The 22,633-nt window shown below is 36.7% G+C and overlaps 2 protein-coding genes across 3 annotated transcripts in view; both read left to right on the forward strand.

Moving 5' to 3' along the window:
• LOC112569314 overlaps positions 1-22,633 on the forward strand; it is an 86,811-nt gene that overhangs the window by 897 nt on the left and 63,281 nt on the right. The window contains exons 2-3 of the mRNA XM_025247082.1: positions 62-234; positions 573-860. Of these exons, the coding sequence (XP_025102867.1) occupies positions 62-234; positions 573-860 (461 nt within the window). The remainder of the gene's footprint in view (positions 1-61; positions 235-572; positions 861-22,633) is intronic.
• On the forward strand, positions 1,926-21,757 carry LOC112569326. 2 transcript variants are annotated; one of them, XM_025247099.1, is made up of 5 exons: positions 1,926-2,196; positions 2,655-2,984; positions 3,438-3,545; positions 3,854-4,018; positions 4,250-5,325. In XM_025247099.1, exons 1-5 carry the CDS (start codon positions 1,965-1,967, stop codon positions 4,339-4,341), a joined length of 927 nt encoding a protein of 308 aa, XP_025102884.1. In that variant the 5' UTR covers positions 1,926-1,964; the 3' UTR covers positions 4,342-5,325. The 2 variants fall into 2 exon arrangements, with proteins under 2 accessions (XP_025102884.1, XP_025102883.1); XM_025247098.1 differs by lacking the exon at positions 4,250-5,325 and adding an exon at positions 21,623-21,757 and having other exon boundaries at positions 1,930-2,196.

Consider the following 22,633-nt stretch of genomic DNA (forward strand, 5'->3'; position numbering starts at 1 on the left):
CCATCATCATTATTCATACAGATCAAATTTTAGTGGCATTTGTCCTCTCTGTTCTATTTAGAAAAGCAGCAACTGCTGTGGAGTCATCATCCTTTGGACCGAGGACAGGACGTTTCCTTGTCGCTGGTATTGTGTGCACGGGCATGGAGTCCAACATACTGGGCTGTTTCCAGACAGTTACTGGCTTCAGTGATACGTGCTCTTCACCTGAGCTTGGCGTAATCTGCAGTGATTGTAAATTTGTTTATAATTACTTCTCTAATAATTGCACAACGGAAATATAAAGGAACGAAAAAAGAAATTGTAAAAAATAGCAGAGAGAAAGCATTTTGCTTTCTTTTTACGGGATCGCTCTCTGTCTTTATTATCGTTGATTTTATATCTGTGAACATGAGTATCTCAGTGTCATAGCCATATAATTATCAAGGGAGACAACACTATATGTCTTAATGTATTGTTATGAATATTGTAGAAGTACTGCTGTGTATTTGTTAATGAATAACAAGCATGTCTTCGGCGAAAGTAAAAATCCTACCCCATGAGTATCACATCACACTGCTTGTCTTTCTCAGCGAGATCCTCTCTTTTCATCGTTGTGGAGACAAGCTCTACCAGCCCTGCCTACCCACTGATGGAGGGAACCAATGTTACACTGAAATGCGTCTCCTCACAGCGAGGTCTGTCACATCTCAACTTCTCTTGGCCAGAGACTGCAGGTGGCCGTCCTTCTGGTGAATACCTCATCTTTGACAACCTGACCAGATCACACAATGGAGGCAGAGTGAGGTGTATGGCCAGCTATGGACAGCCTCCGAGAACTCAAATTGCTACGAGTGACACATTGGAAATGGATGTATATTGTAAGATTGCAAAGACATACTTTACTTGGATGCTTTTTTCACCAACCAGGAACCCATAATTCCTAATTGTCATCATAGAATGCATACATGTTAGTTTGCAAAAAATTATGAAAAAAATTAGGATACAGGACACAAATGACAGAAATCATTGATCATAATTTATGGTGCATTAATGATATTCTTGATATGAATGTGCAACTACAGAGAACGGAAGAAGAATGAAGCTGACGGTACTCGTATCAGAAGCGAGTATATACAACAAAACAATACAATACAATATCATTACTTATAATCAACGTGCTATGTGCTTTATTGTTTTGAAATCTTTTCAGATCGCCCTGTGGTTAGAATAAAATGGGAAGGAAACACGTGTGAACCTCTGGAGTCCAGTCCAAATTCGCTGTGTTGTCAGTCAATACCAGCAAGTCATTCTTTACTGTGAGGCTGACAGCAACCCTCCTACTGCTTCTGTAAGATGGTCTGGACTGGTTGAGAGTGCAACTGGACAGTTACAAATATCCTCTGCACATAAGACCAATCACAATGGTCGATACTTCTGTATTGTGTCTTCTGAGTCAGTGTCCAGTGATGGCCGTCTGCCATTAAGTTCGACATACAGCTTTGAAGTCATTGTAAAATGTGATTCTCATTTTTTGTAATCATTTTATACGTAACACGTATTGTCTTCTTAGATATTCATTTATGCTTCTAATAGAATTTTTTCTTTTAAAAGACATATCAATCACTGCGTTATAACACTAGACAATTTTCATACCTTCTTTACATATGAAGGTGAAAATCTTTTAGACCTAAAAATAAAAACTTTTGACTATTGTTTATTTGTTCTCAATATAAAGTCCAGTACATAAATATGGATAAATCTTTCAAACCAACATATTATTAGTATATATTTCTTATTACCTAAACTTGACTTTTTTTTAGTAACGACTAGTTTTCTTCTTTGATAAAAAAGTTATTGAATAATGCTTTACGAGTTAATTTATTGGTCTTTTCCTGATTTTAGACCGATCCTACGTATTGAACTTCAAAATAAACGCTGAAGCCAGAACGGTGGTGACCGTTGCTGAAAAGTCGAGCGTGCGCATGCGCTGTGAAGCTGAGGGGAGGCCATCACCTCACATGACGATTGTCAGTGTTTCGAACGACAAGCAAGAGGTCGCCAGCAGGCCTCGAGGTGCAGTTGAGCTTTATGATCAAAGTGTAGAGTTAACATATGACTTGACTGCAGCACCTTGCGAGGCGGCAGGTGACTACAGGTGTGAGGTGGACAACGGAGTTGGACAAGAAAGTCGCAACATTAGGCTTTACGTTGAGTGTAAGTATTTCTGCAAGAACTGCTGGCTAAATGTAACATTACATTTTACAATATTGTTATATAATACTTTATTTTAAACAGTATGAAAACATATTAATGTTATTCGAAACGTGATTATTATTCATAGGTGCATAATATACATATCTTCATATTTTAACACCTAAAATATTTAATAAATTTCTATAACAATTTCTATCAGTCACTGGATAACTTGCCAACCAAGTCCTTCTATGGATAATATAGTAAGAGTTGTCTCCCTATGACAGAGTTATTTGCTTTTGGAATAGGTAAGATTTGAAGTGTAAATATTGGTTAAATTAAAAATTCAATGGTAGTCAAATACATCAATCTGTTTTCGTCAAATATTTGTGTCTGTGTAAATGTTGGATAGGTGTGGGTGTCTTGTTGTTTTGTTGCTCATTCTAAGAACTAATGATAGTTATCGACTGTGTGTTTAGGTGCTCCTAGGATAAACAATGGCGAAAGACAGCCAGCAATTCTAACTTTTGATGTCAACCAAGGCATTTTCAGTGTTCAACTGACAGCATACCCAACACCTAAAGTCAAAAACATACTCTACCTCGGGCAATATACTAACGACAGCACCGAAGGGACATCAGTCTCGGATAAAATTTATGTCAATTGTGAGGGGAACAGCTCTTTACCTGCCTCAGTCATCTGCAACATCACCACCATCAACATGACAAACGCTGATGAAGGGTTCTATAAAGTTATTTTTAGCAATGAATTTGGAGAGCTGCCTGTTATATTTTTAGTCAGAAGTAATGGTAAGCACTGGTTAACATTAAATGTTGTAAATGGTATTAGTTTGATAACTGTTGACTTGCTAGCTTGATTTCTTAGCATTGTTTACTAAAAGCTTGGTAGCAGTCGGAGTATTTATACATCTGCAAGCTATTGTACGCTACTCTATTACAATATTACACAAAATGGAAACTAATCAAAAGCGATTGTTTGCTACAAAAGTTGACTTTTGTTAATTACAAAATAGTTAGCTAGCTGCTAACAGAGATACAAGAGCAGAGTCACCGTTCATTGACTTTAGAAGTAAATTATTTAATTTGCATTTTTTTAGTTAGCAGGTGTTATGATTAAATGCAGAATTAGCGTTGTAAATAAAACAACTATTCAGATATTATCCATGGTACTCATAGTATTTTTAAAAATATAGATAAACAGGTAAGCATATGTTCGATGTTGTGTTTGTTTGTTTGTATTAGAGGACCGTGGCGTCAACGTAAAAGTCATCATTGGTGCAGCTGTTGGGACTGCTGCTGTGCTCGTTGTTATTATTATTGTCACAGTCTGTATAGCCAGACATTGCAGAGGTACAACCTTATTTATAATCTGCCTTCTTATTGAAAATTGCTACTTGTCTCTAAATAGAAAGAATTAATAAAGGATCTTAGGTCCTAATACATTATTTTGTCTAGCTGTGTGATCAGACAATGGAAAGACACAAGAATAAACAGCTTGTTACTAAAGAAATGACATTCCATCAGCAGCTGCATTTAAGATCAACTGACTTGCTTTGCATTTCGGTTTGGAAATCGCTGCTGGTCCCACAAATTTATTACAAGTCGGAAACAAATGATGACTTTAAGTGCTCTAATGAAAGCATTCTTTTTGTTTCTAGTTAAGAAAAGTTTGAGCAGACATGCAGAGGCTAATACAAGGCAGGCTCTGGAAACAACAGTGCCTTTGGAGAACATGAAATCCAGTGGCGCAACAAACAATTATTATGGCCAAAATGCTAGAAGTGAAGTAATGAACATGCCTCAAGAGAAAGACATTATGACAGGTAAGTAGAGAGAATTAACATATTGGAAGGTGAGTAGACAAAATACTCATTGTCATTAGGGTACCATTCATGAGTTATCCTACATTCTGATAGAGAAAAAAGCAGCAGAAACTGAACATTAAACAGTTCAAACAAATAAACCATATATACATAGTAATAAATGCTGCATTATTGAGTTCAGAATAAGTTGATGTTACTAAGTTCTGACCTTATTGTGTGTCCATATTACAGAGGACCTGTATGTCAACACGGCTGAGCTTGCTCGGGAAGAATACGACTCGGATCACGAGTACAGCGACGTCGACGACATTGATAGCTTTTAAAAAGCCATTTATTGAGAAAAAATGCTCTGGATCATAATAGCTTGGAAAAAAAATTGAAAAACAGGACGAATATACTGTTTATATATAAAAAATGAGCATCCAAAGGACTTATGCTAAAAAAAACCTCACTTGATCTCCTTTCAGCTTTTTTATTTGTCTGCGTGCTCGTCTCTCCGTTTTCCTATTTGTTTGTGTCTTGACTAAAAAATGTATGACTAATGTATGTACGCATATTTGTGAATAAAAAGGAAATGTGTGGAGGCTTAGATCAAAACATAAGGACATCGACTTTTCATGTATTGCTGATGTCGTCCACCATTCTTACTGCAGAAAAATATTATAAATAAAGAAATCTTAATACTATATAGTCATTATGCAATACAGCCAAAGATACCAAAAGTACTTGCCATTGAAAAAAACTGTTAGGATGATATTTAAACAGTTCAGAGCTTTGCTAGACGTTTAGGTTCAAATGCGGCGGCTGTTAACAGATTCCAAGCCACGTGTCCACTGTAACATAGAGGTTGGCAAAGGGGGAAGAGTAGAGACCTCTTAATGTACAAAAATAAGAAAAAAAAAATTATAAAAAATCCACCTTACTCATTGTTAGATACTATGAGATACACTGAGCCATATGAAGGGAGTCAAATTATGTGTACGTGTGTTTGCAGGTGTGTATGTTCAGGTTTGTGTTTTGTGGACGCCCTCTAGATCGTGTAACAAAACCTCCAATTATTGAAGCTATGGTATAAGTTGTTAATTTGACAAAAAATATAATTCTCTGTTGAGGATTTGTAGTGTGCTCGATGACCTTTAGTAATGATGTGCCGCACTAATTTGTGTACTTTGTATTATTTATGACTAAGATTGTCATTAAGCTTTTTTACTTGCTCATTGTTTTCAGTATTCTTACATTATTTAGACTATTTATTGAAAGATTATTTTTATGTAACAATATTTCAAATAAAGATATTAAAATTAAAATGTGTATTCTGGCTGTGATGATTTCCAATCAATATAGGTTTTCTCAGTTTATTCGTACTGTGACTGGAAACATCATCGTTTTCGTTAAAAGGGCCTCTGTAATTACACCATGAAAGATTGGGGTTGTCCTACGAATTTAATGAGAGCCACATAAACACCAGGCGGAACATTGTCGTTACAAGGGTGCTAACTGTTCGTTAAGATGTCATTTATTTCCTTTCTATTTAATAGAAAACAGTCATGACTGTTCACAGTCCTATGTGAAAACAAAATATGACTTGTATTAATCCTCATCACATACATGTCATTGATGTCAACACCACAGTTTTTGAAAGTTTCCTACAAAAAGTTCTTTAAAAGTAAACAAAAATGAAAGTGTCAACACAAACTCAACAATCACCAGAAACTCAGTAAAAGGACGTCAGCCCTGTCATCTCACTGAAATATCGACACGAAAAATGAAAGAAACAACTCTATCAGCCAAGTGAATAATGAAACCTATGACGACATTAGAAATCTCAGCTGAATTCTCAGAAATGTTGGTGAAGTTTTATTCAAACTAGATATCCGGGAATTAGTTAAATACATATAGTAGTTTGATGTGCTATGCATAACTGACAGTATATTGATACCGTTCAATCTGTTCAATGTTTTAGATTACTTCTGTGCATCCAACGACCTGTGTAAGGAAGAGATATTGCTGTCTTTGAAAGTCGAAAATAGTGTAGTCAGACCATCTACCAGTCACACTGACAGTGCGCAGGACACGAACAGACCGCGAGAACCCACGTGGAAATGGAAAATAGACCGAAAAAGTAGTGTGGCACGGTGACAATCTTTTTTTCAGCAGCACTGAACACGGGAAAAGCCAGAGACGAACTTGCAAATGCGTCCTCCGAAATAGAACAAAATGTGAATAAAGCGGTAAGTCTGTTCGTGAACTGCCTACAGTAAGCGGCGACATGTAGGAGGGAGGGGGGGGATTGGTGTTTTACGCTGTGTCAGCAGCTAAGGCTATATTACGGCAAGCAGCCAGCCCTGTAAACAGATGTCACGTGCAGAGAAAGATCAGCGTGCCCGAGACGAGAAATGAACGAGAAATAAACATTAAGTTTTATGGTATATATTTATTATGACACCAGGGAATGTATTAAATATACCACTGGAATGTCTGTCCCAAATCTTAGTATCCATAATGTTATTATGTGTATTCTTTTTTGTGTCCAGCAAAAACTTTATTGTCAGAACAGCTTTTCTTAAAGATTGTCAATAACTGCTCCTGATGATTGGCTTTCTTGACTTGCAGCAACTTAATACGTTTTTCAATTTTCCACACACATAGAAACACACAAACAGAAAGAGAGAGAGAGAGGCTAGTGTCTGTTCAAACACATACACAGACTGTGAATTGTTTCCTTGAGTCCGATCATAACGATCATTGTACAGCGTATGCGTCCAAGCTACTAGCTTTCGCTTCCACTCAGGGGTCTCATCTTCTCAGGAAGAATAAAGCATGTGATGTGACAGTCTCAACACACACACACACACTATGAGATAGATGCGCATATATTTTCAATTGGAAACAGAAACTTTGATGATTTCTATGACATAGTGATTAGTAGAACATAAAGTTTGAAGCCTTGATGGCTCTGCCTATACCGTATAATACGATTTGTACTATTAATGATAACCGGAGAATCCCATTTTATCACGATTAGTTTGTAACACAGTTTCGTTTCAGATTTCACTGGAAATATTATTGTACAACAGAACATGGAGCACAGTCTGGTTTGGGGAGAGAAGCCATTGTGGCCATCAGGATGCTTGGTTTCACAGGTGTTTAAACACTTTGTCGATATTACTAGAATTTGTTAACTTAATGAATATAGACTTGCAGACATTTGGATAATGGAATTTTTATTTTTATTTTAGAAAATAATTAAAATATTATATTTCTATCATCACGTTTATCTTAAAACTTTTGTAGCTGTGGAGAGTGTAGCTAATTGAAAGAGTATTAGCCGTATGCAGAATTTGTGTTATATTACTTCAAACTTGAACCTAGTTTGAGAAGGCGTTTCAGTAGGTTAATTCATGGACCCAAAACCCAGCTTATCTTTGAGTTGTGTATGAGAAACAAATTTATTCACCACTGGAGAGAACGAGTAGACACTAGAGTGTGAGAGCCTGCAGTCTACTTAGTCATATGTCCCCTACTGGTGGTAAGAGGATTCCAGACAAACTTAATGTTTGACAAGATGACAAGAGAAATGACTGGTAGACAGGAATCTTAATGTACGAAAAGACGGATTAACAGGGACCACGCTCCCGATGATCAAATTCCAGTGAATGAGAACTTGAAGGAATGACACTAGTGGAGCTTTCTGTAGGAGGTTACCAGGGCACGACTGTTAGTTTTCTTAGAACTCAACATGCACTCGTCAATAGTTCAAAGGTTATGATAGAACAGAAAAAAACATTCTTAACTTTTTAATAATAGCAACACTCGAATCGATATTTTACAATAATCTAAGACTGAAGTATTTGTTGTCGTAGTTTTATCGGAGATAAATAAAAGCCATTCGCAATCTTCTTCAATATTCTGTATTGTGTACTGTGATATGTCCCTTGGTATACGGCGATGGAATTTCTTACAGAAATGATGGACTTTATCAAAAAAGGTGTTGAACATGTACTCAGGTCAATGTTACTTGTTGTCTTTGCACGATAGGGCTGGGGTCATTAGTCCTGAGACAATAATATTAGAAGATTGGCTTGATCACAGGAACACTTATAGAATAAACACTACAGAATTTAAATTAAAGTTGTGGGTCGTTGTGAAATACCATTGCTTAATCTATTATAGATACCCCATACCCACAAAAATATTTAAAAAAAAAATAAAGATCATTAACATTCTAATGTGTATTATGGCTGTGATGATTTCCAATCAATATAGGTTTTCTGAAATTATTCGTACTGTTGATGGAAACATCGTTTTCGTTAAAAGGTCCTCTGTAATTACACCATGAAAGATTGGTGTTGTCCTATGTGTTCGCTTAGATGTCATTTATTTCCTTTCTATTTACTAGAAAACAGTTATGACTGTTCATGGTCCTATGCGAAAACAACATATGACTTGTATTAATCCTCATCACATACATGTCATTGATGTCAATACCAAAGTTTATGAAAATTTCCTACAAAGAAATCTTTAAAAGTAAACAAAAGTGAAAGTGAAAAACTCCATACATATGTCCGGGTGATATTAGGGCTATGTGAAAGTACACTTACACCTATATCCGTGACAGGATGTGAAACAAGCGATTAGACTAAAAAATAACGACCAATCAGAGAGCTGGGTTTATTAGGCGTGTCTTTAAACTGTTTAATTAAGAACAAATGACCAAAATTGCACTATGGAGATTTAGTTCATTTGTGTTGTGTTGAGGAAATGAGTTAGTGTCTGTATGTCACCCAACACATGGATGCATAGGTAATGTCGACAAATCCACTATCCACACACCGAATTATGCGTTTTTCTCTCGATCAAATAAACAGTATGACACAGTTCTTAAGAAAATTCGTTTCCTGTTATTAACTTCCTTGTTGTCTGACTTAAAACATCCACACTGCGGTCTGTGCTCAGTGTGAGCTTTCCAGCCAGACTCTCCTCACATCCTCGTCTTCCTGCAAGACATCGCAGCTAACATCATGATGCGCTCAGTCCTCAGTGTCTGTGTGATGTTTACTCTTCTACTACAAGGTTTGAGTAAGTACTCAACTACACTTTGTCTTAATATCGTTATGCTATGATGCTACAAGAAGACCATGCCAGCCCCTGTAGTACTCGTGTGATGACCGACCTTTACAGCATCAGTAAAGTCAGCGGCATGACTGTAGTATCACGTGACACTGACTAGGCTCCTAACAAGGCCTGCAACATCCTGAACGTTCAGGCCAGACATGGTTCATCTGTTCTAATACCTGCGTATATAGTGACACTTGTTCTATGTACTCGGGAAAAGATGTTATCGGTGTCCTTTATCAGTTATATCTTAGACATAGTTACAATGCTATGTGGAGAGGCTTATATCAAGAAAAAGAGGCGTTCCCTCTGATGTAAGAACTGTCTGTTACATTTACTTATTCATTCTAAAAAAGTAAAAAATTTGTTACTGTTAGGTACAGTTGTTTTCATAAATTTGACATCTTACGTCTTACGTAAATCAACAGAGAAACAGATTTTTTTTTCTTTTCCAGTCTGCATGTAATAAGATTTGCTGTAGCTCGTTACGAATTCACTTTCATGTTTGATTAGATGCACAGCTGCAAGTCCGGCTTGTGAATGGAACTGCCCCGTGGAATGGTTTCCTTGAGATGTTGTACGACGGAACATGGAGCACATTGTGTAGCTCTATCTTTAGGAAACAAGAGGCACAGGTTGTCTGCAGGATGCTGGGCTTCAACACGTGTGTAATGTTTTGTGATCTTATATGCAGTGCAATTATATTTGTTTTTTCATGTTATATTCACGATAAACAGATAATATACTACAGTTTCTTAAGCGGACATTTTAACTTTCGTCTTATTCTAACCTTTGAGTTGCATACCGATTCCAGATAATCTTTTTATATAAGATAAAATAAGAAAAAAAAAATTGATCCCAAAACTGTTGTACTCTGTGTGTGTGTGTGTGATTTGTTTACAAAGAGAAAATGGGACAATTAAGTAATATAAAAATCAAGTAGACATAAAATAATGAAACAAGTTCATAAATATGTCGTTAGTACTGATTAAAAAATATTGACTAACTTAGTCTATAACTAAAAACAGATAACAAAAGCAATGCGCCTGCATGTGCATGTACATGTATATGCAAATTGCTTTCTGAAAAAGTGTGTTGATTTTGACTGCATTTAGATAGAAACTATAGATAAAAACAGACAAACGCACAAACATACCTTTTGTAAAACAGGTCGCAAGTTTATACCAGGTCCCCATCTCGAGACAGTATGAGATACAACTATATCATGTTTGACGTCCTGAGGTGTACAGGACAGGAGACCAGCTTAGAGAAGTGTAGTCGTACAAGGATTATTAGTGACACCTGGTGCCCCTCTGCCATTGCTGTCACCTGCAACTCACGTAAGAATCTGCTGTTTCTATTCTGTTGTTTCTTGTGTCGCATTATGTATCCTAAAATGGAGAAAAACAAACATTGACGCATTTACCATGTTTTATGCAAGAATTCCTTACAAAAGAGATATCAAGCATGCAAGAATATTTAAAGATTAGGTAAAACACATGATGTATCTTCACAACAATTAAAATGTTAGGACTTAACAATATTGCAACGTATCTTAATTATTATATGATTTTTGTCTTTGTTGTTGTTGTTGTTGTTGTTGTTGTTGTTGTTGTTGATGATGATTTAGAAACTCGTTTGTCTGACAGATACTGAAGTGGCAATGCACATGTCGGCAAACTTATAAAGATTTAGTAAATATTTGACTGCTTGTTACAGAAAACATACAGGTGATATTGAACGTCACCTCACCTAACAGACGTCAGGTACAGATAAATATCGGAGTTAATAATTGGACGACAGTGTGTGTGGAGTCTAACATCACTGCCAGGGTCGTCTGTAGACAGCTCGGCTTACCATGGTAAGTTCTTTTCTCCTGTTAGTGAACGAGTATGTAAAAGAATAATGAATGCTGATTCACCTGAAATTACACATTTTAAGTGAATGAACTATCAACCTTGCTAATCATTAAATGCTGATTTTGAAACTACATTTTTCACATACAGCTAAACACATGTCTAAAAATGTTCACCTGTTATTCCATCCATCCATTCATTTTTTACTTACAATCTATCCCTATCGCTTTAAAACGAAAATACTTGACATGAGTTACTTCAGATGTAACATATATATATTTATATAGGGGAATAAATAAACTCCTGTAATATAGTTGTTATGTTCTCATTAAGAGTATATCTATCTACATAAATACTGATCTATGAATACTGACTGTTGTCGTCTGAATTATACCATGATCTATTTATTTATCTAACCTATACGCATAGCACAAAAGTTCTTCTGAAATAATAACAGCTGAAGCATTTTAATTAAGTATTACTAATTATCAGAACAAGTGTTTTAAGCAAAAGTCATTCTGCAATGTTTAGGCTTGGTGCCTGGGCGTTTGTATATAAAGACAGTTGGATCTCTGGTGATTTGTTATCTTGCCTTGGGAATGAGACTAGCATCACTGAGTGTAATCATTGGCAGCCTACTGCCTGCCGGGATTACACCATTACTTGCAGTAACTGTAAGAACTTCTTTTTTTTATAAAAGTAAAACTCATCAACGTGTGTACAATTTCTATGTTAGGTTTACCGAATGAAACTACATGTTTTGCATATATAACACAGTCTCATATTCAACTAAATGTGTAAATGTCTTGTGCAAATGCAGCCAACTAAAGGGATGCAACTTTCTATATAAAAAAGCCTTGCTTCTGCTGCCTCTTTAACAGAATATGTTTTATTTTATTTATTCTGTTTTAATTTGAAATTCTTTATAACAACTAAATATTTTGAAAAATCCACTCGGTGATAAGTCTTATGTATATCCTCTCCTTCTACCTTGTTTCAGTTTGAGTCACACCTTATATCATTTTAGGAACATAACGGAAAGGAATAATTAATATCGTTTATGTTAAATAAAGAAAATATGAAAACTGATAAGACAAAAATAAAAGCTTTAATTTTTAGATGCCGTGAGGAAAAAACGAGGGTATCGATGTATTATTAATTTTTGCTGGAGAGGCGTTTGTTCATGATAAAATTTATAGTTACCATATATATATATATTCACATGTTTTGCTTAAGAACATGTTGTAAGGAGCGGTAAGACATGCAAAGTTAGCTACATATTTGTGAGAAGGCAAATTAATTTTTAGTTGAATGTCGCTAACAGTTTCAAGTATTTTTAACAGTTTCTGTCAACATCCACACAAACAGTAGCAGGTATCCTTTAATGGCGGAAACCAATGCTACTTTAAACTGTGTGAGCAATAATCAGTCTGGTGTAATAAAGTACACGTGGCCAGAAAATGCAGGCGGGTTCCCTGATGGCAGTAGCCTGATCATCACTAGAGTGACCAGGGAACATCATGGAAGGCGAGTGAGGTGTGAGGCGATGTCTAGTGATGGTGAAGTTGCCTCCAGTGACACACTGCAATTACAGGTTTACTGTGAGTATTGGGGTCCACCGGCAATGAATGTCATGAAAATGTGTAGTCTTATTAGGCGTTTCAACTTAAATATGTTGCTAAATACGGACTAAAAAAAGTGACTAGGCTAATGATGAAAGTGCTTTATGTACAAGCTGCCATTAGTTTTTTCCATGTGTGCGTGTGTTTGTATTTGTCTATGTAAAGCTGTGAACAGGTGTCAACAAAAATGGTTATTTTTGGTTAAAGGGAGATGTAAAAAATAAATAAGGTCCACTGTAAGGTACCTTAGTCTGATTGAATGGATGATATGTGCGACGAATCACGTGCTATCGGCTTGTTTACAGATCGCCCAGTTATCAGGATAACACGGAGTGATAATCAATGTCAGATACTGTCCACCTACACTGAGGTCATCAAGGGTCACAATGTGACGTTTGTGTGTGACGCTGACAGCAACCCGCCTCCTGCTTCCATCACGTGGTCAGGGAAAGTGAGGAGCACTACTGGGGAGCTACACATCATAGCAGCACAGCAGACGACACACGACGGTATCTACACCTGTACCGTGGTCACTCAGACAGATGATGACGATGATCGTCTACCACTGATAGCATCTTACCAGCTTGCTTTTATGGTTAAAGGTATCCTGATCTCTTTATATTTTTCTTTCTTTAACTCTCTCTGTGTCACAAGAGAGTAGTGATATAGCTATAATGTGTTGTTAGCACTTCTCCTCTGTTCCCGTGACAGACTCGCTGGCAAACTCACCGACGTAAAGAGGGCGTTGTGGCAGGTTGAGTAAGAACAGTCATCGCATTAAGCGTATGTTCGCTAATTAAAAGACCGCTTACCACGTGACAGTCGCACAACATAGGACTGCAGTGCGCTAGTGACGTAACAGACCTACCTCCAGTGACAATACGCACCTTGATTACGATTTAGAGAAGGATTATATTGTTACAACGGGACCTAAGAAAGGAAACAAGACAATTAGGCATCGAGATTATGTAACATGCGTAGAGTCTGATGGCAACTCTTGTAATACACTAGCTGTGATGTGTGATTGGTTGTTATTGTAGATCATGTGGTATGACTGGACAATCGAATGCATTTAAGATCACAGGACGGCGTTTTAATATTGGGGTTTGACCACAAAACGACGCTTTTCGCTACTGATCATTAGAGAGTAAGTATCGAAGTACTTCGCAACTGAAGTATTCGCTACCTCTAGTGTCAGCTATCACCAGTCACACAGAAGACGTGGGGTTAGGGTCACGGACCAAGAAGGTCAAAGCCCACTCATTAAACTGAGTGTAAAAGAAGAGTGACTTTTGTCCATGCGAACTCCCGACCAGCTCTTGGTATCGTAGAACCATTGTGCGAAATCGCAAGTGACAGTTGTGTGTGACCATCAGAGACTAACATTCCACACAGCATGTGGGCACTCGGGTCAAGCTGACATGTGTATGAGAATTGTACGAAATGAATGAGCGTGTAGTGGTACGAGTGTAGTAGGTAATAATAGATTCACTCACTAGATTTCTGGATTAGTATGATGGAGAATAATTAGTATTATGAGACGCCATAGATAACTATCCAACATAGGGAACTACTTCATTTGCATATGTGCATTTTTTTTATACCTTCATCATTTTGCAATTTGTAAAATACTCTTGATGATTAAAAACTTTCTTTAATACACTAAACGGCCCTGAATTATTTATTAGAGTTATGCGTGCTCGGGGGCTCGAGCTAATTATAAATATAATAATCAATTTAGTGTAAGTGCACTTGGTAAATGTCGTGTGAGTTGGTAGAAGGTATCGAGAGTGTGATAGGCCGAGATTACGGAAATCACAACCTCTGACCATGTCCACGTGCTCATTCCCCTCAGTCTGTGACACTCTGCTGTTTGCGTTAATAACACATTTTATAAAATTAATTTTTACCTCTTCATACATTTGACTTATCTTAAAGAACTTAAGTTTAGGTGTCAAATGTATGCAACAAGTATAGGTAGTATACCTTTGTCTGTATAGATCGTTTTAAATAGAGCAGTCAGACATAACTTGTTGGTTTTAGTTGTTACTCAGGCGAATTTGATTTAATGTTGCTAATAATTTCACATATTTTAAACAGTTTCTGTCAACATCCACACAAACAGTAGCAGATATCCTTTCATGGAGGAAACAAAAGCTACTTTCAAGTGTGTGAGCAATGAGCGGTCTGGTGTAATAAAGTACACGTGGCCAGAAAATGCAGGCGGGTTCCCTGATGGCAGTAGCCTGATCATCACTAGAGTGACCAGGGAACATCATGGAAGCCGAGTGAGGTGTGAGGCGATGTCTAGTGATGGTGAAGTTGTCTCCAGTGACACACTGCAATTACAGGTTTACTGTAAGTATATTTATCCGACAACAATGAATGTCATGAATAAAGATACTTAGTCATCGATAGCATTTAGTCTTCTGAAGTAAATGAGTTTCACGTTCAATAGCGCTTTTACTTAAGTGAAGACTAAGCACGTGACTATACTACGGTAGAAAGGGTTTTAAGTACAAACTGTCATTAGTGGGTTTTATTTTGCTTTTTCTGTGCGTGAGTGTGTGTGTGTGTAATTTATCTGTCAACAAAAATAAAAACTCCTGGAACAGACACCTTTCTGATTCAATAGATGATATGTTTGACGAATCACGTGCTATCGGCTTGTTTACAGATCGCCCGGTTATCAGGATAACACGGAGTGATAATCAGGGTCAGCCACTGTCCACCTTCACTGAGGTCATCAAGGGTCACAGTGTGACGTTTGTGTGTGACGCTGACAGCAACCCGCCTCCTGCTTCCATCACGTGGTCAGGGAAAGTAAACAGCACTACTGGGGAGCTACACATCATAGCAGCACAGCAGACGATACATGAAGGTATCTACACCTGTACCGTGATCACTGAAACAGTTGATGATCATGATCGTCTGTCGACAACTCATCAACTTGGTTTTATCATTAAAGGTATTCTAAGGCATTTACACCCTCTCTCTCTCTCTCACACACACACACACACACACAGAGAGAGATTAACATTTTGTATTTTCTGCCAGGTTCGGAAACACCTTCAGATATTTCGCGAAACACGGTCATTTTCTCACTTTTTATTCTAAGCCTTATAACCAGGAACATTTTGCGTCTTTCGGCGACACTTATTCATGTACATCATGGGTTTAACAACATGACACAATGCTGAGGTAAGTGAAACAGCAATTAATCAAAGCAGAGATTATTAATTACCCTTAGGTCACGTTTTCTTTTATCGAACTTAAACTAATAGTTACTTATGTTTGCTATATCTTTGTCTTTGCTGACCTTTCAAATAAATTACAGGAAGTGTAGTAAATACATTTTTAGATCATTAACTTTTATAACCAGTTTTATAACTATTTTTTCTGTAAGAACAATATATTGTATCTTCTCTGACATAAAGATTTATAGGAACCTATAGTATTTATTGAAATATTTCCTCGTGACCTGTAAAATATCTCTTTGCAAGCTATATCGGTTATTTATTTATTTATTTATTTTTTTGTTCTTCAGGTAAAAAGAACGAGACATACAGTGATTTCATCAGCGCAGCATTTTGTGCACGTGAAGTTTACATTGCTGGATGGTTAAAGAATTTGAGTGCATGAATAGACGAGAGGGTCAGTGAGTTGACCTTACGTCTAAGTTTGTTTTTTTTTTCAAGTGAACACCAGCTTTATCTCTTCAGAATTTGATGACAAAGTCAACTGTGTGAACGATCACTTGTGTGACGTGCACGTGACATGTAAGTATCCAGACACTGGTTCTTCGCCTCTAAGTATGTAAATGAGTTGTGGTTGACGGGGGAGGGTCTTTATCCTGTCTGTTTAAGGTTTAAGGTCTACTTCAACCTGTTCAGTGAATTCCACTTCCTCCTGCCCCATCACGTCCATCCTACACAAATTCCTTACCACAAAAAGTAAAAGTACCAGAAACTAAAGGTTAGGTTCCATCTTGCACTTGCTTTGTTAAGATGTGATAACACACATTTATAAAACTTATTCTTAATGTTCGAAACCATACAGCCACACGCACGGAAATATGACAGAGAGAGAGAAAAGAGTAGTGCAGACCCAGATGACTCTTCTTCTGTTTGAGAACAAAAAAATTCAGATGTGACAAATACTGAAAACAAGAAATCTTTTGTAAATGGAAAATGATTTGTTCAGATTTTAAGATAATATTAGAACAGTTCAAACATGATTTTGTTGAAAGTCCAGATGTTAAAACAAAGCCATTTCCTTTAAAGAAAATTTCATGAACATTTAATTTTTTATCATCACATTTGCCATACCATAGATTGAACCTTGTTTTTATTTTGATGCCTACAAACACAACACAAATAATATTCTAGAAACTGACTGTTTAATCAACATCCACAACAAAGAAAGAAAAAAGCCAAAACAACATACAAAATCAGGAATATATTTGTATACATTCATCAACTAAAATAATACACATGAATGTTTCAGTTCTTGTTACTCCAGGCCTTATAACCAGAAACCTTTGGAGTTTTTCATCCGTCCTTGCCTTAAGTGAAGCCTGGGTTGTGAGGACAGGAATACATCTGAGGTAAGTTAATTAGCAGTTAGTAATCACAGTAGAGACTACTGTAGGCATGAATCCTCATTTGCTTAGAATTGTCCCTAAGGTCGGGTGTGATATAGAAATTTAGTTTATCGCTTCTATGTAATTGTAAACTGATTTATAGAACACTTTCAAAGTAGTGTCAACTTAAACGCTGATTTATTTAGTGTACTAATATAAATCCAAAACAGTGTAAATTTTGGTGTGTAATTTATACTCCTATCATGATAACGCTTCTTTTTGTTAACGTTTTTTTAATATATTTTGATAGTAGTATTCGGCCGTATGCTTATCTCCGGAAAATAGAAATCCTGAAATAGTAACCAGGTCCACTATTTGGTCTGATTAGCAGAGTCAAAAAATAAAGACAAAGGCACGAATAGAATAGTGCCTACTCACATGTACCCTCACCTCAGAGTTATCATATCAATGTTTTGGGGTAGTGGTGTAAATTGTTTATGAAAGATTATGTTTTTTTTGTGTGTGGCTGAACAGCATTGTGGGTTTTGGTTTTCTTTGCAGCTGAGCTCACATCCAGACGTACAGTTCAAAATTGCTGCTGCTGCTGCTGCTGCTGCTGCTGCTGCTGCTGCTGGTGCTGGTTGTGCTGCTGCTGTTGCTGCTGCTGTTGCAGTTAAGGTTCCTTGAAGGATAGTCTTCGACAAGGTCTCGTGAGGGTCACATAATCAAATATCATCTGAAGTCTCTTGACTGTTGAAAGGACATGTTCCTGGTGTCGTTAGTTCCATGTTCTTTGTGTGAGATCAAGACCAGCCTCCTCAGGCATGTTGTCTAATGAGAGGATTTTCCTTTTCGTTTCTAGTATCGCAGGAACTAAAAGAGAATATTTTATGAATGATTGTCAAATTTTATGGTTCATGCAGACTACAAGGGCAAGAAGTATATGGAAAAGTTTAAACTGTCAACCCATATTCAACAACAAAACATAAGGGAAAGTGTCTTAAGCCCTTTAGCACAAATGTGTAATTGGGGGTTAATTTTGAAAATCCACCTCTATCCAGAATATGGGTCAATGATCCGCCCTCCTGAACATAGTGCGGTGATCTCTCACATAGCCTCCTTCCCTCACCTAATCCTTTTTTACATGCCGTTGATTGAATAGACAACAACTGATTCCTGATTTCTTTGTTTGACTGCCTCATGTTCTGTGTGCTAATGTCTTGTTATACTGTCTGCTTTGTAAATAAAATGCCATAGCACAAACATATTTGGAATAATGGAATTTAAAGGTATAATGATTGTAATTTTTTCTTCTCTCCCTCCCTAAGTCCATGAGAATTTAGATTGTTGACACTTAGGTTACATTATATATATATGTCCTTGTATTTCGATTAATTTTGTTTCATCTCCTTTATTTATATTTGTGCAATATTACTATTGATTATAATGTTATAGTGCTAAAACCACCCTCTCTACTTTATATTGACCCTATTTTCTGCTTAAAGAGAGACATTATACTTATTGTGTCAATGTCTTGGTTAAAAAAGTAAAACCTTCAACGTTTAAGTTTATTTAGAGAATGGTTGTCATCATAAATGTTTTAATTTTATTGCATAATTGGTAACTAGACTGTTTTAGCAAGCCTATGTAACCAAAAAGCATTGTAATCTTAAGTATTATGTATGCAAGGGAGTTTAACTTGATGCATATATATAACTTAAAAATTGATCTGAAAGTTGATTCTATGGCTTTTGTTTATTTAAGCACTATATTCATGTACACTGAAGAGATAGGAATCAGAAATAAAGGAACATAGTAACCCATTCTTATCCACTAATTGATTGATACCCTGAGTGAAGTAACAATAAATGTAACATGCAGTGTATATTCAGAACCTTATACCTCGTGTTAATAAAAGATGTGTTAAGGATAAAACTGCTGCTGTGAACGGACTTAAAATGTAAACAAAGGTTCTTATACAACTTCTTATTATTGAAACAACAGTGACATCTACTCTTATTATTATAAATGCTTTAGCCTAGCTACTGCAAATGTTGTTAACCAGTTGACATGAAATATAGATATCTTACTATGTTTTGATGTCAAATAAATCTGTAAGAAACAAAGGAAAGTATATTTAGAAAAAATAAATTTTTCATTACTGACTGACAGTTTTGACTTCATCTTCTATTTAACAAATCTAAGAAAAATGCAAGGGAGGTAATACACAAGTAAGCGGATTTCTTCCCTACGTATTTGTGATTATAATAACCAGCAGTTATCTCCGCTAATCCATAATTAGTATGTACCATACATACACTCTGAATGTGAAAGGTTTGCAGGGCTCTACATAAAATAATACAAGCACGCACAAAAGCAACAATAACTGGGATTTCCACACACAGCCTGTATTATTATTAGTAGGACAGGTAAAACAAGTCTCTCACGCATAACAAAACCGCCGATGTTTAGCGGCCTCATCACGGTTCCCACGATGAAAGTATTGACCAAGACCCAGTGTTAAAGGTCAAACCGACCGCACAGGTAAGAGGATCACTCAGAGAGAAGATGACCACCTCTACATGTATAAGACCAGAGAAATGACTGGCAGACAAGAATCTTGATGCCCGATAAGACGGATTAACAGGACCACGCTCCCGATTATCACATTCCAGTGACTGAGAACTTGAAGGAATGACACTCGTGGAGCTGTCTGTAGGAGGTTACCATGGCACCAGTGTTAGTTTTCTTAGAACTCAACCTGCACTCGTCAATAGTTCAAAGGTTATGGTAGAACAAGAAATACTTTTCAATAATGACAACGCCCGAATCGATATTTTACAATAATCTGAGACTGGAATATTTGCTGTCGTAGATTTATCGGAGATAAATAAAAGCCACTCGCAATCTTCACAATATTTTGTATTGTGCACTGTGATATGTCCCTTGGTATACGGCGATGTAATTTCTGACTCAAATAGTGGTCGTTTCCCGCCGTGGTGGTGTTTGTCTCGTGACCGCGACGAAGCCAGTCGAACTTCAACTGAGCGCAGACCATACACAGAAATCACAAAGACAAAATTCACGTAACAAATCACAACTAATTTATTAGCTACAAAAATAATACTGATAGGAATCAAAAATCAAACATTCCAAACTCTCACATGAACAAATATAGATCAGCGCGAACAATCCAACAAACCAAAAAATAGATACATTAAAATAAGATAAATCAGCTGCCCTGTGCACAGGCTAATCTCAGTCACCGTATATACAACACATCACCCGCATGCACTGCAGATGATGATGATGGTGCAGGATGGACGCTCGACACGATGACGGACAGCAATGCGAACAAAGGATGTGAAGACACGGTGACACGAAGGAAGAGCGAAAAACAACAACAGGTGGAAGAGTGAAGAAGAACGAAAAATAAGCCTGTAGATAAAACAATTCTTGTAAATCAACAGGCGTGTCACGAAACTGCTCAATTTCTAAAACAATATTTTCACATAGACACATATATCTGACTATCGGACTAGTCACAAGATTCGCTCAAATTCTAATATTGATCTTACACAAATCCATACAGCGGGAAACGAGTACGTGCTACAAGCGTCGCGACCCGGCGATCACGAACGTTAACCTAACAAAGTACAAATCTTGCAATTAAACATCGGACTATGGCTTTGAACATAAAAGGATTCTCTCAATTGCACTTCCACCGCCACCCAAAGGCCCCTTACAGACTAGAATGGTGTGGAACCCGACACAATGGGTCTCTACTCACCCAAAACGGCTTGTGGCAGATCGGTCGATACAAAAATGAAAAACTCTGACTGTCATGGCCACGGTCCAGCACCGTCTGTTAGTGGATGACGACTACCCATGATGTCAAAGAAGGAAAAAGAAAATTGACGTGTCAAGGAAGCTGTACGTAAGCAGAAGTCATGGAACAAGTAAATTTTTAAGTGCTGATCATACTTAAGTTATAGGTTAAATTGTAGTAAAATACATTATATAATGGTACTTTCGTCATATGTGTGATCACCGTGTGTAGGATGTGTTGGCGTGGGTTCTCATGTTGTTTTGTTGTCCATGCTGGAGATTAATTCTAGTTATCGACCTTCAGTTTAAGTGCTCCTAAAAAAAAAAAAAAAAGCTGAAAAACAGCCTGCAATTCTAATTTTTCATGAAAACGAAGACTTTTTGAGTGTTCAACTGACAGCATACTCAACACTAAAAGGTAACAAAATACTCTACCTTGGGCAATACACCAACGACAGAGAAGAGAAGAAAGCACCCGACACTGAACATTAACCAGTTCAAACAAATAAACTATATATACATAGTAATCGAAGTTGTATTGTTCGGTTCAGAGTAAGTTGATGTTACTAAGTTCTGACCTTATTGTGTGTCCATATTACAGAGGACCTGTATGTCAACACTGCTGAGCTTGCTCGGGAAGAATACGACTCGGATCACGAGTACAGCGACGTCGACGACATTGATAGCTTTTAAAAATCCATTTATTGAGAAAGAAGGCTCTTGATCATTCTAACTTTGCAAATTTTTTTTAAAAACAGGACGAATATATAGAAAAAAATGAGTTTCCAAAAGACTTATACTTAAAAGAAACTCATTGATAGAAATTTAGAAAAGGTATACCTTATATCGATCTCCTCACCTTTTTTTATTTGTCTGCATGTTTGTCTCTCCGTTTTTCTATGTGTCTGTGCTTTGACTATTAAAAAAATGTACGGCTAATATATGTACGCATGTTTGTAAATTAAAAGGAAATGTGTGGAGGCTTAGATCAGAACTTAAAGACATCGACTTTTCATGTATTGCTAATGTTGTCCATCATTCTTACTGTACACAAATATTATAAATAAAGAAATCTTAATACTATATAGTCATTATGCAATACAGCCAAAGTTACCAAAAGTACTTGCCATTGAAAAAAACTGTCATGATGATATTTAAACTGTTCAGAGCTTTGCTAGACGGTTAGGTTCAGTTGCGGCGGCTGTTAACAGATTTCAAGTCACGTGTCCACTGTAACATAGAGATTGACAAAAGGGGAAGAGTAGAGACCTTTTAATGTACAAAAATAAGAAAAAAAAATCCACCTTACTCATTGTTAGATACTATGAGATACACTGAGCCATATGAAGAGGGTCAAATTATGTGTACGTGTGTTTGCAGGTGTGTATGTTCACGTTTGTGTTTTGTGGACGCCCTCTAGATCGTGTAACAAAACCTCCAATTCTTAAAGCTTTGGACTAAGTTGTTAATTTGACAAAAAGTATAATTATCTGTTGAGGATTTGTAGTGTGCTCGATAACCTTTAGTAATGTTGTGCCGCACTAATTTGTGTATTTTGTATAATTTCTGACTAAGATTGTCATTTAGCTTTTTTACTTGCACATTGTTTTAA

Source organism: Pomacea canaliculata, linkage group LG7, assembly GCF_003073045.1.
Source record: "Pomacea canaliculata isolate SZHN2017 linkage group LG7, ASM307304v1, whole genome shotgun sequence".
Taxonomy (NCBI): domain Eukaryota; kingdom Metazoa; phylum Mollusca; class Gastropoda; order Architaenioglossa; family Ampullariidae; genus Pomacea; species Pomacea canaliculata.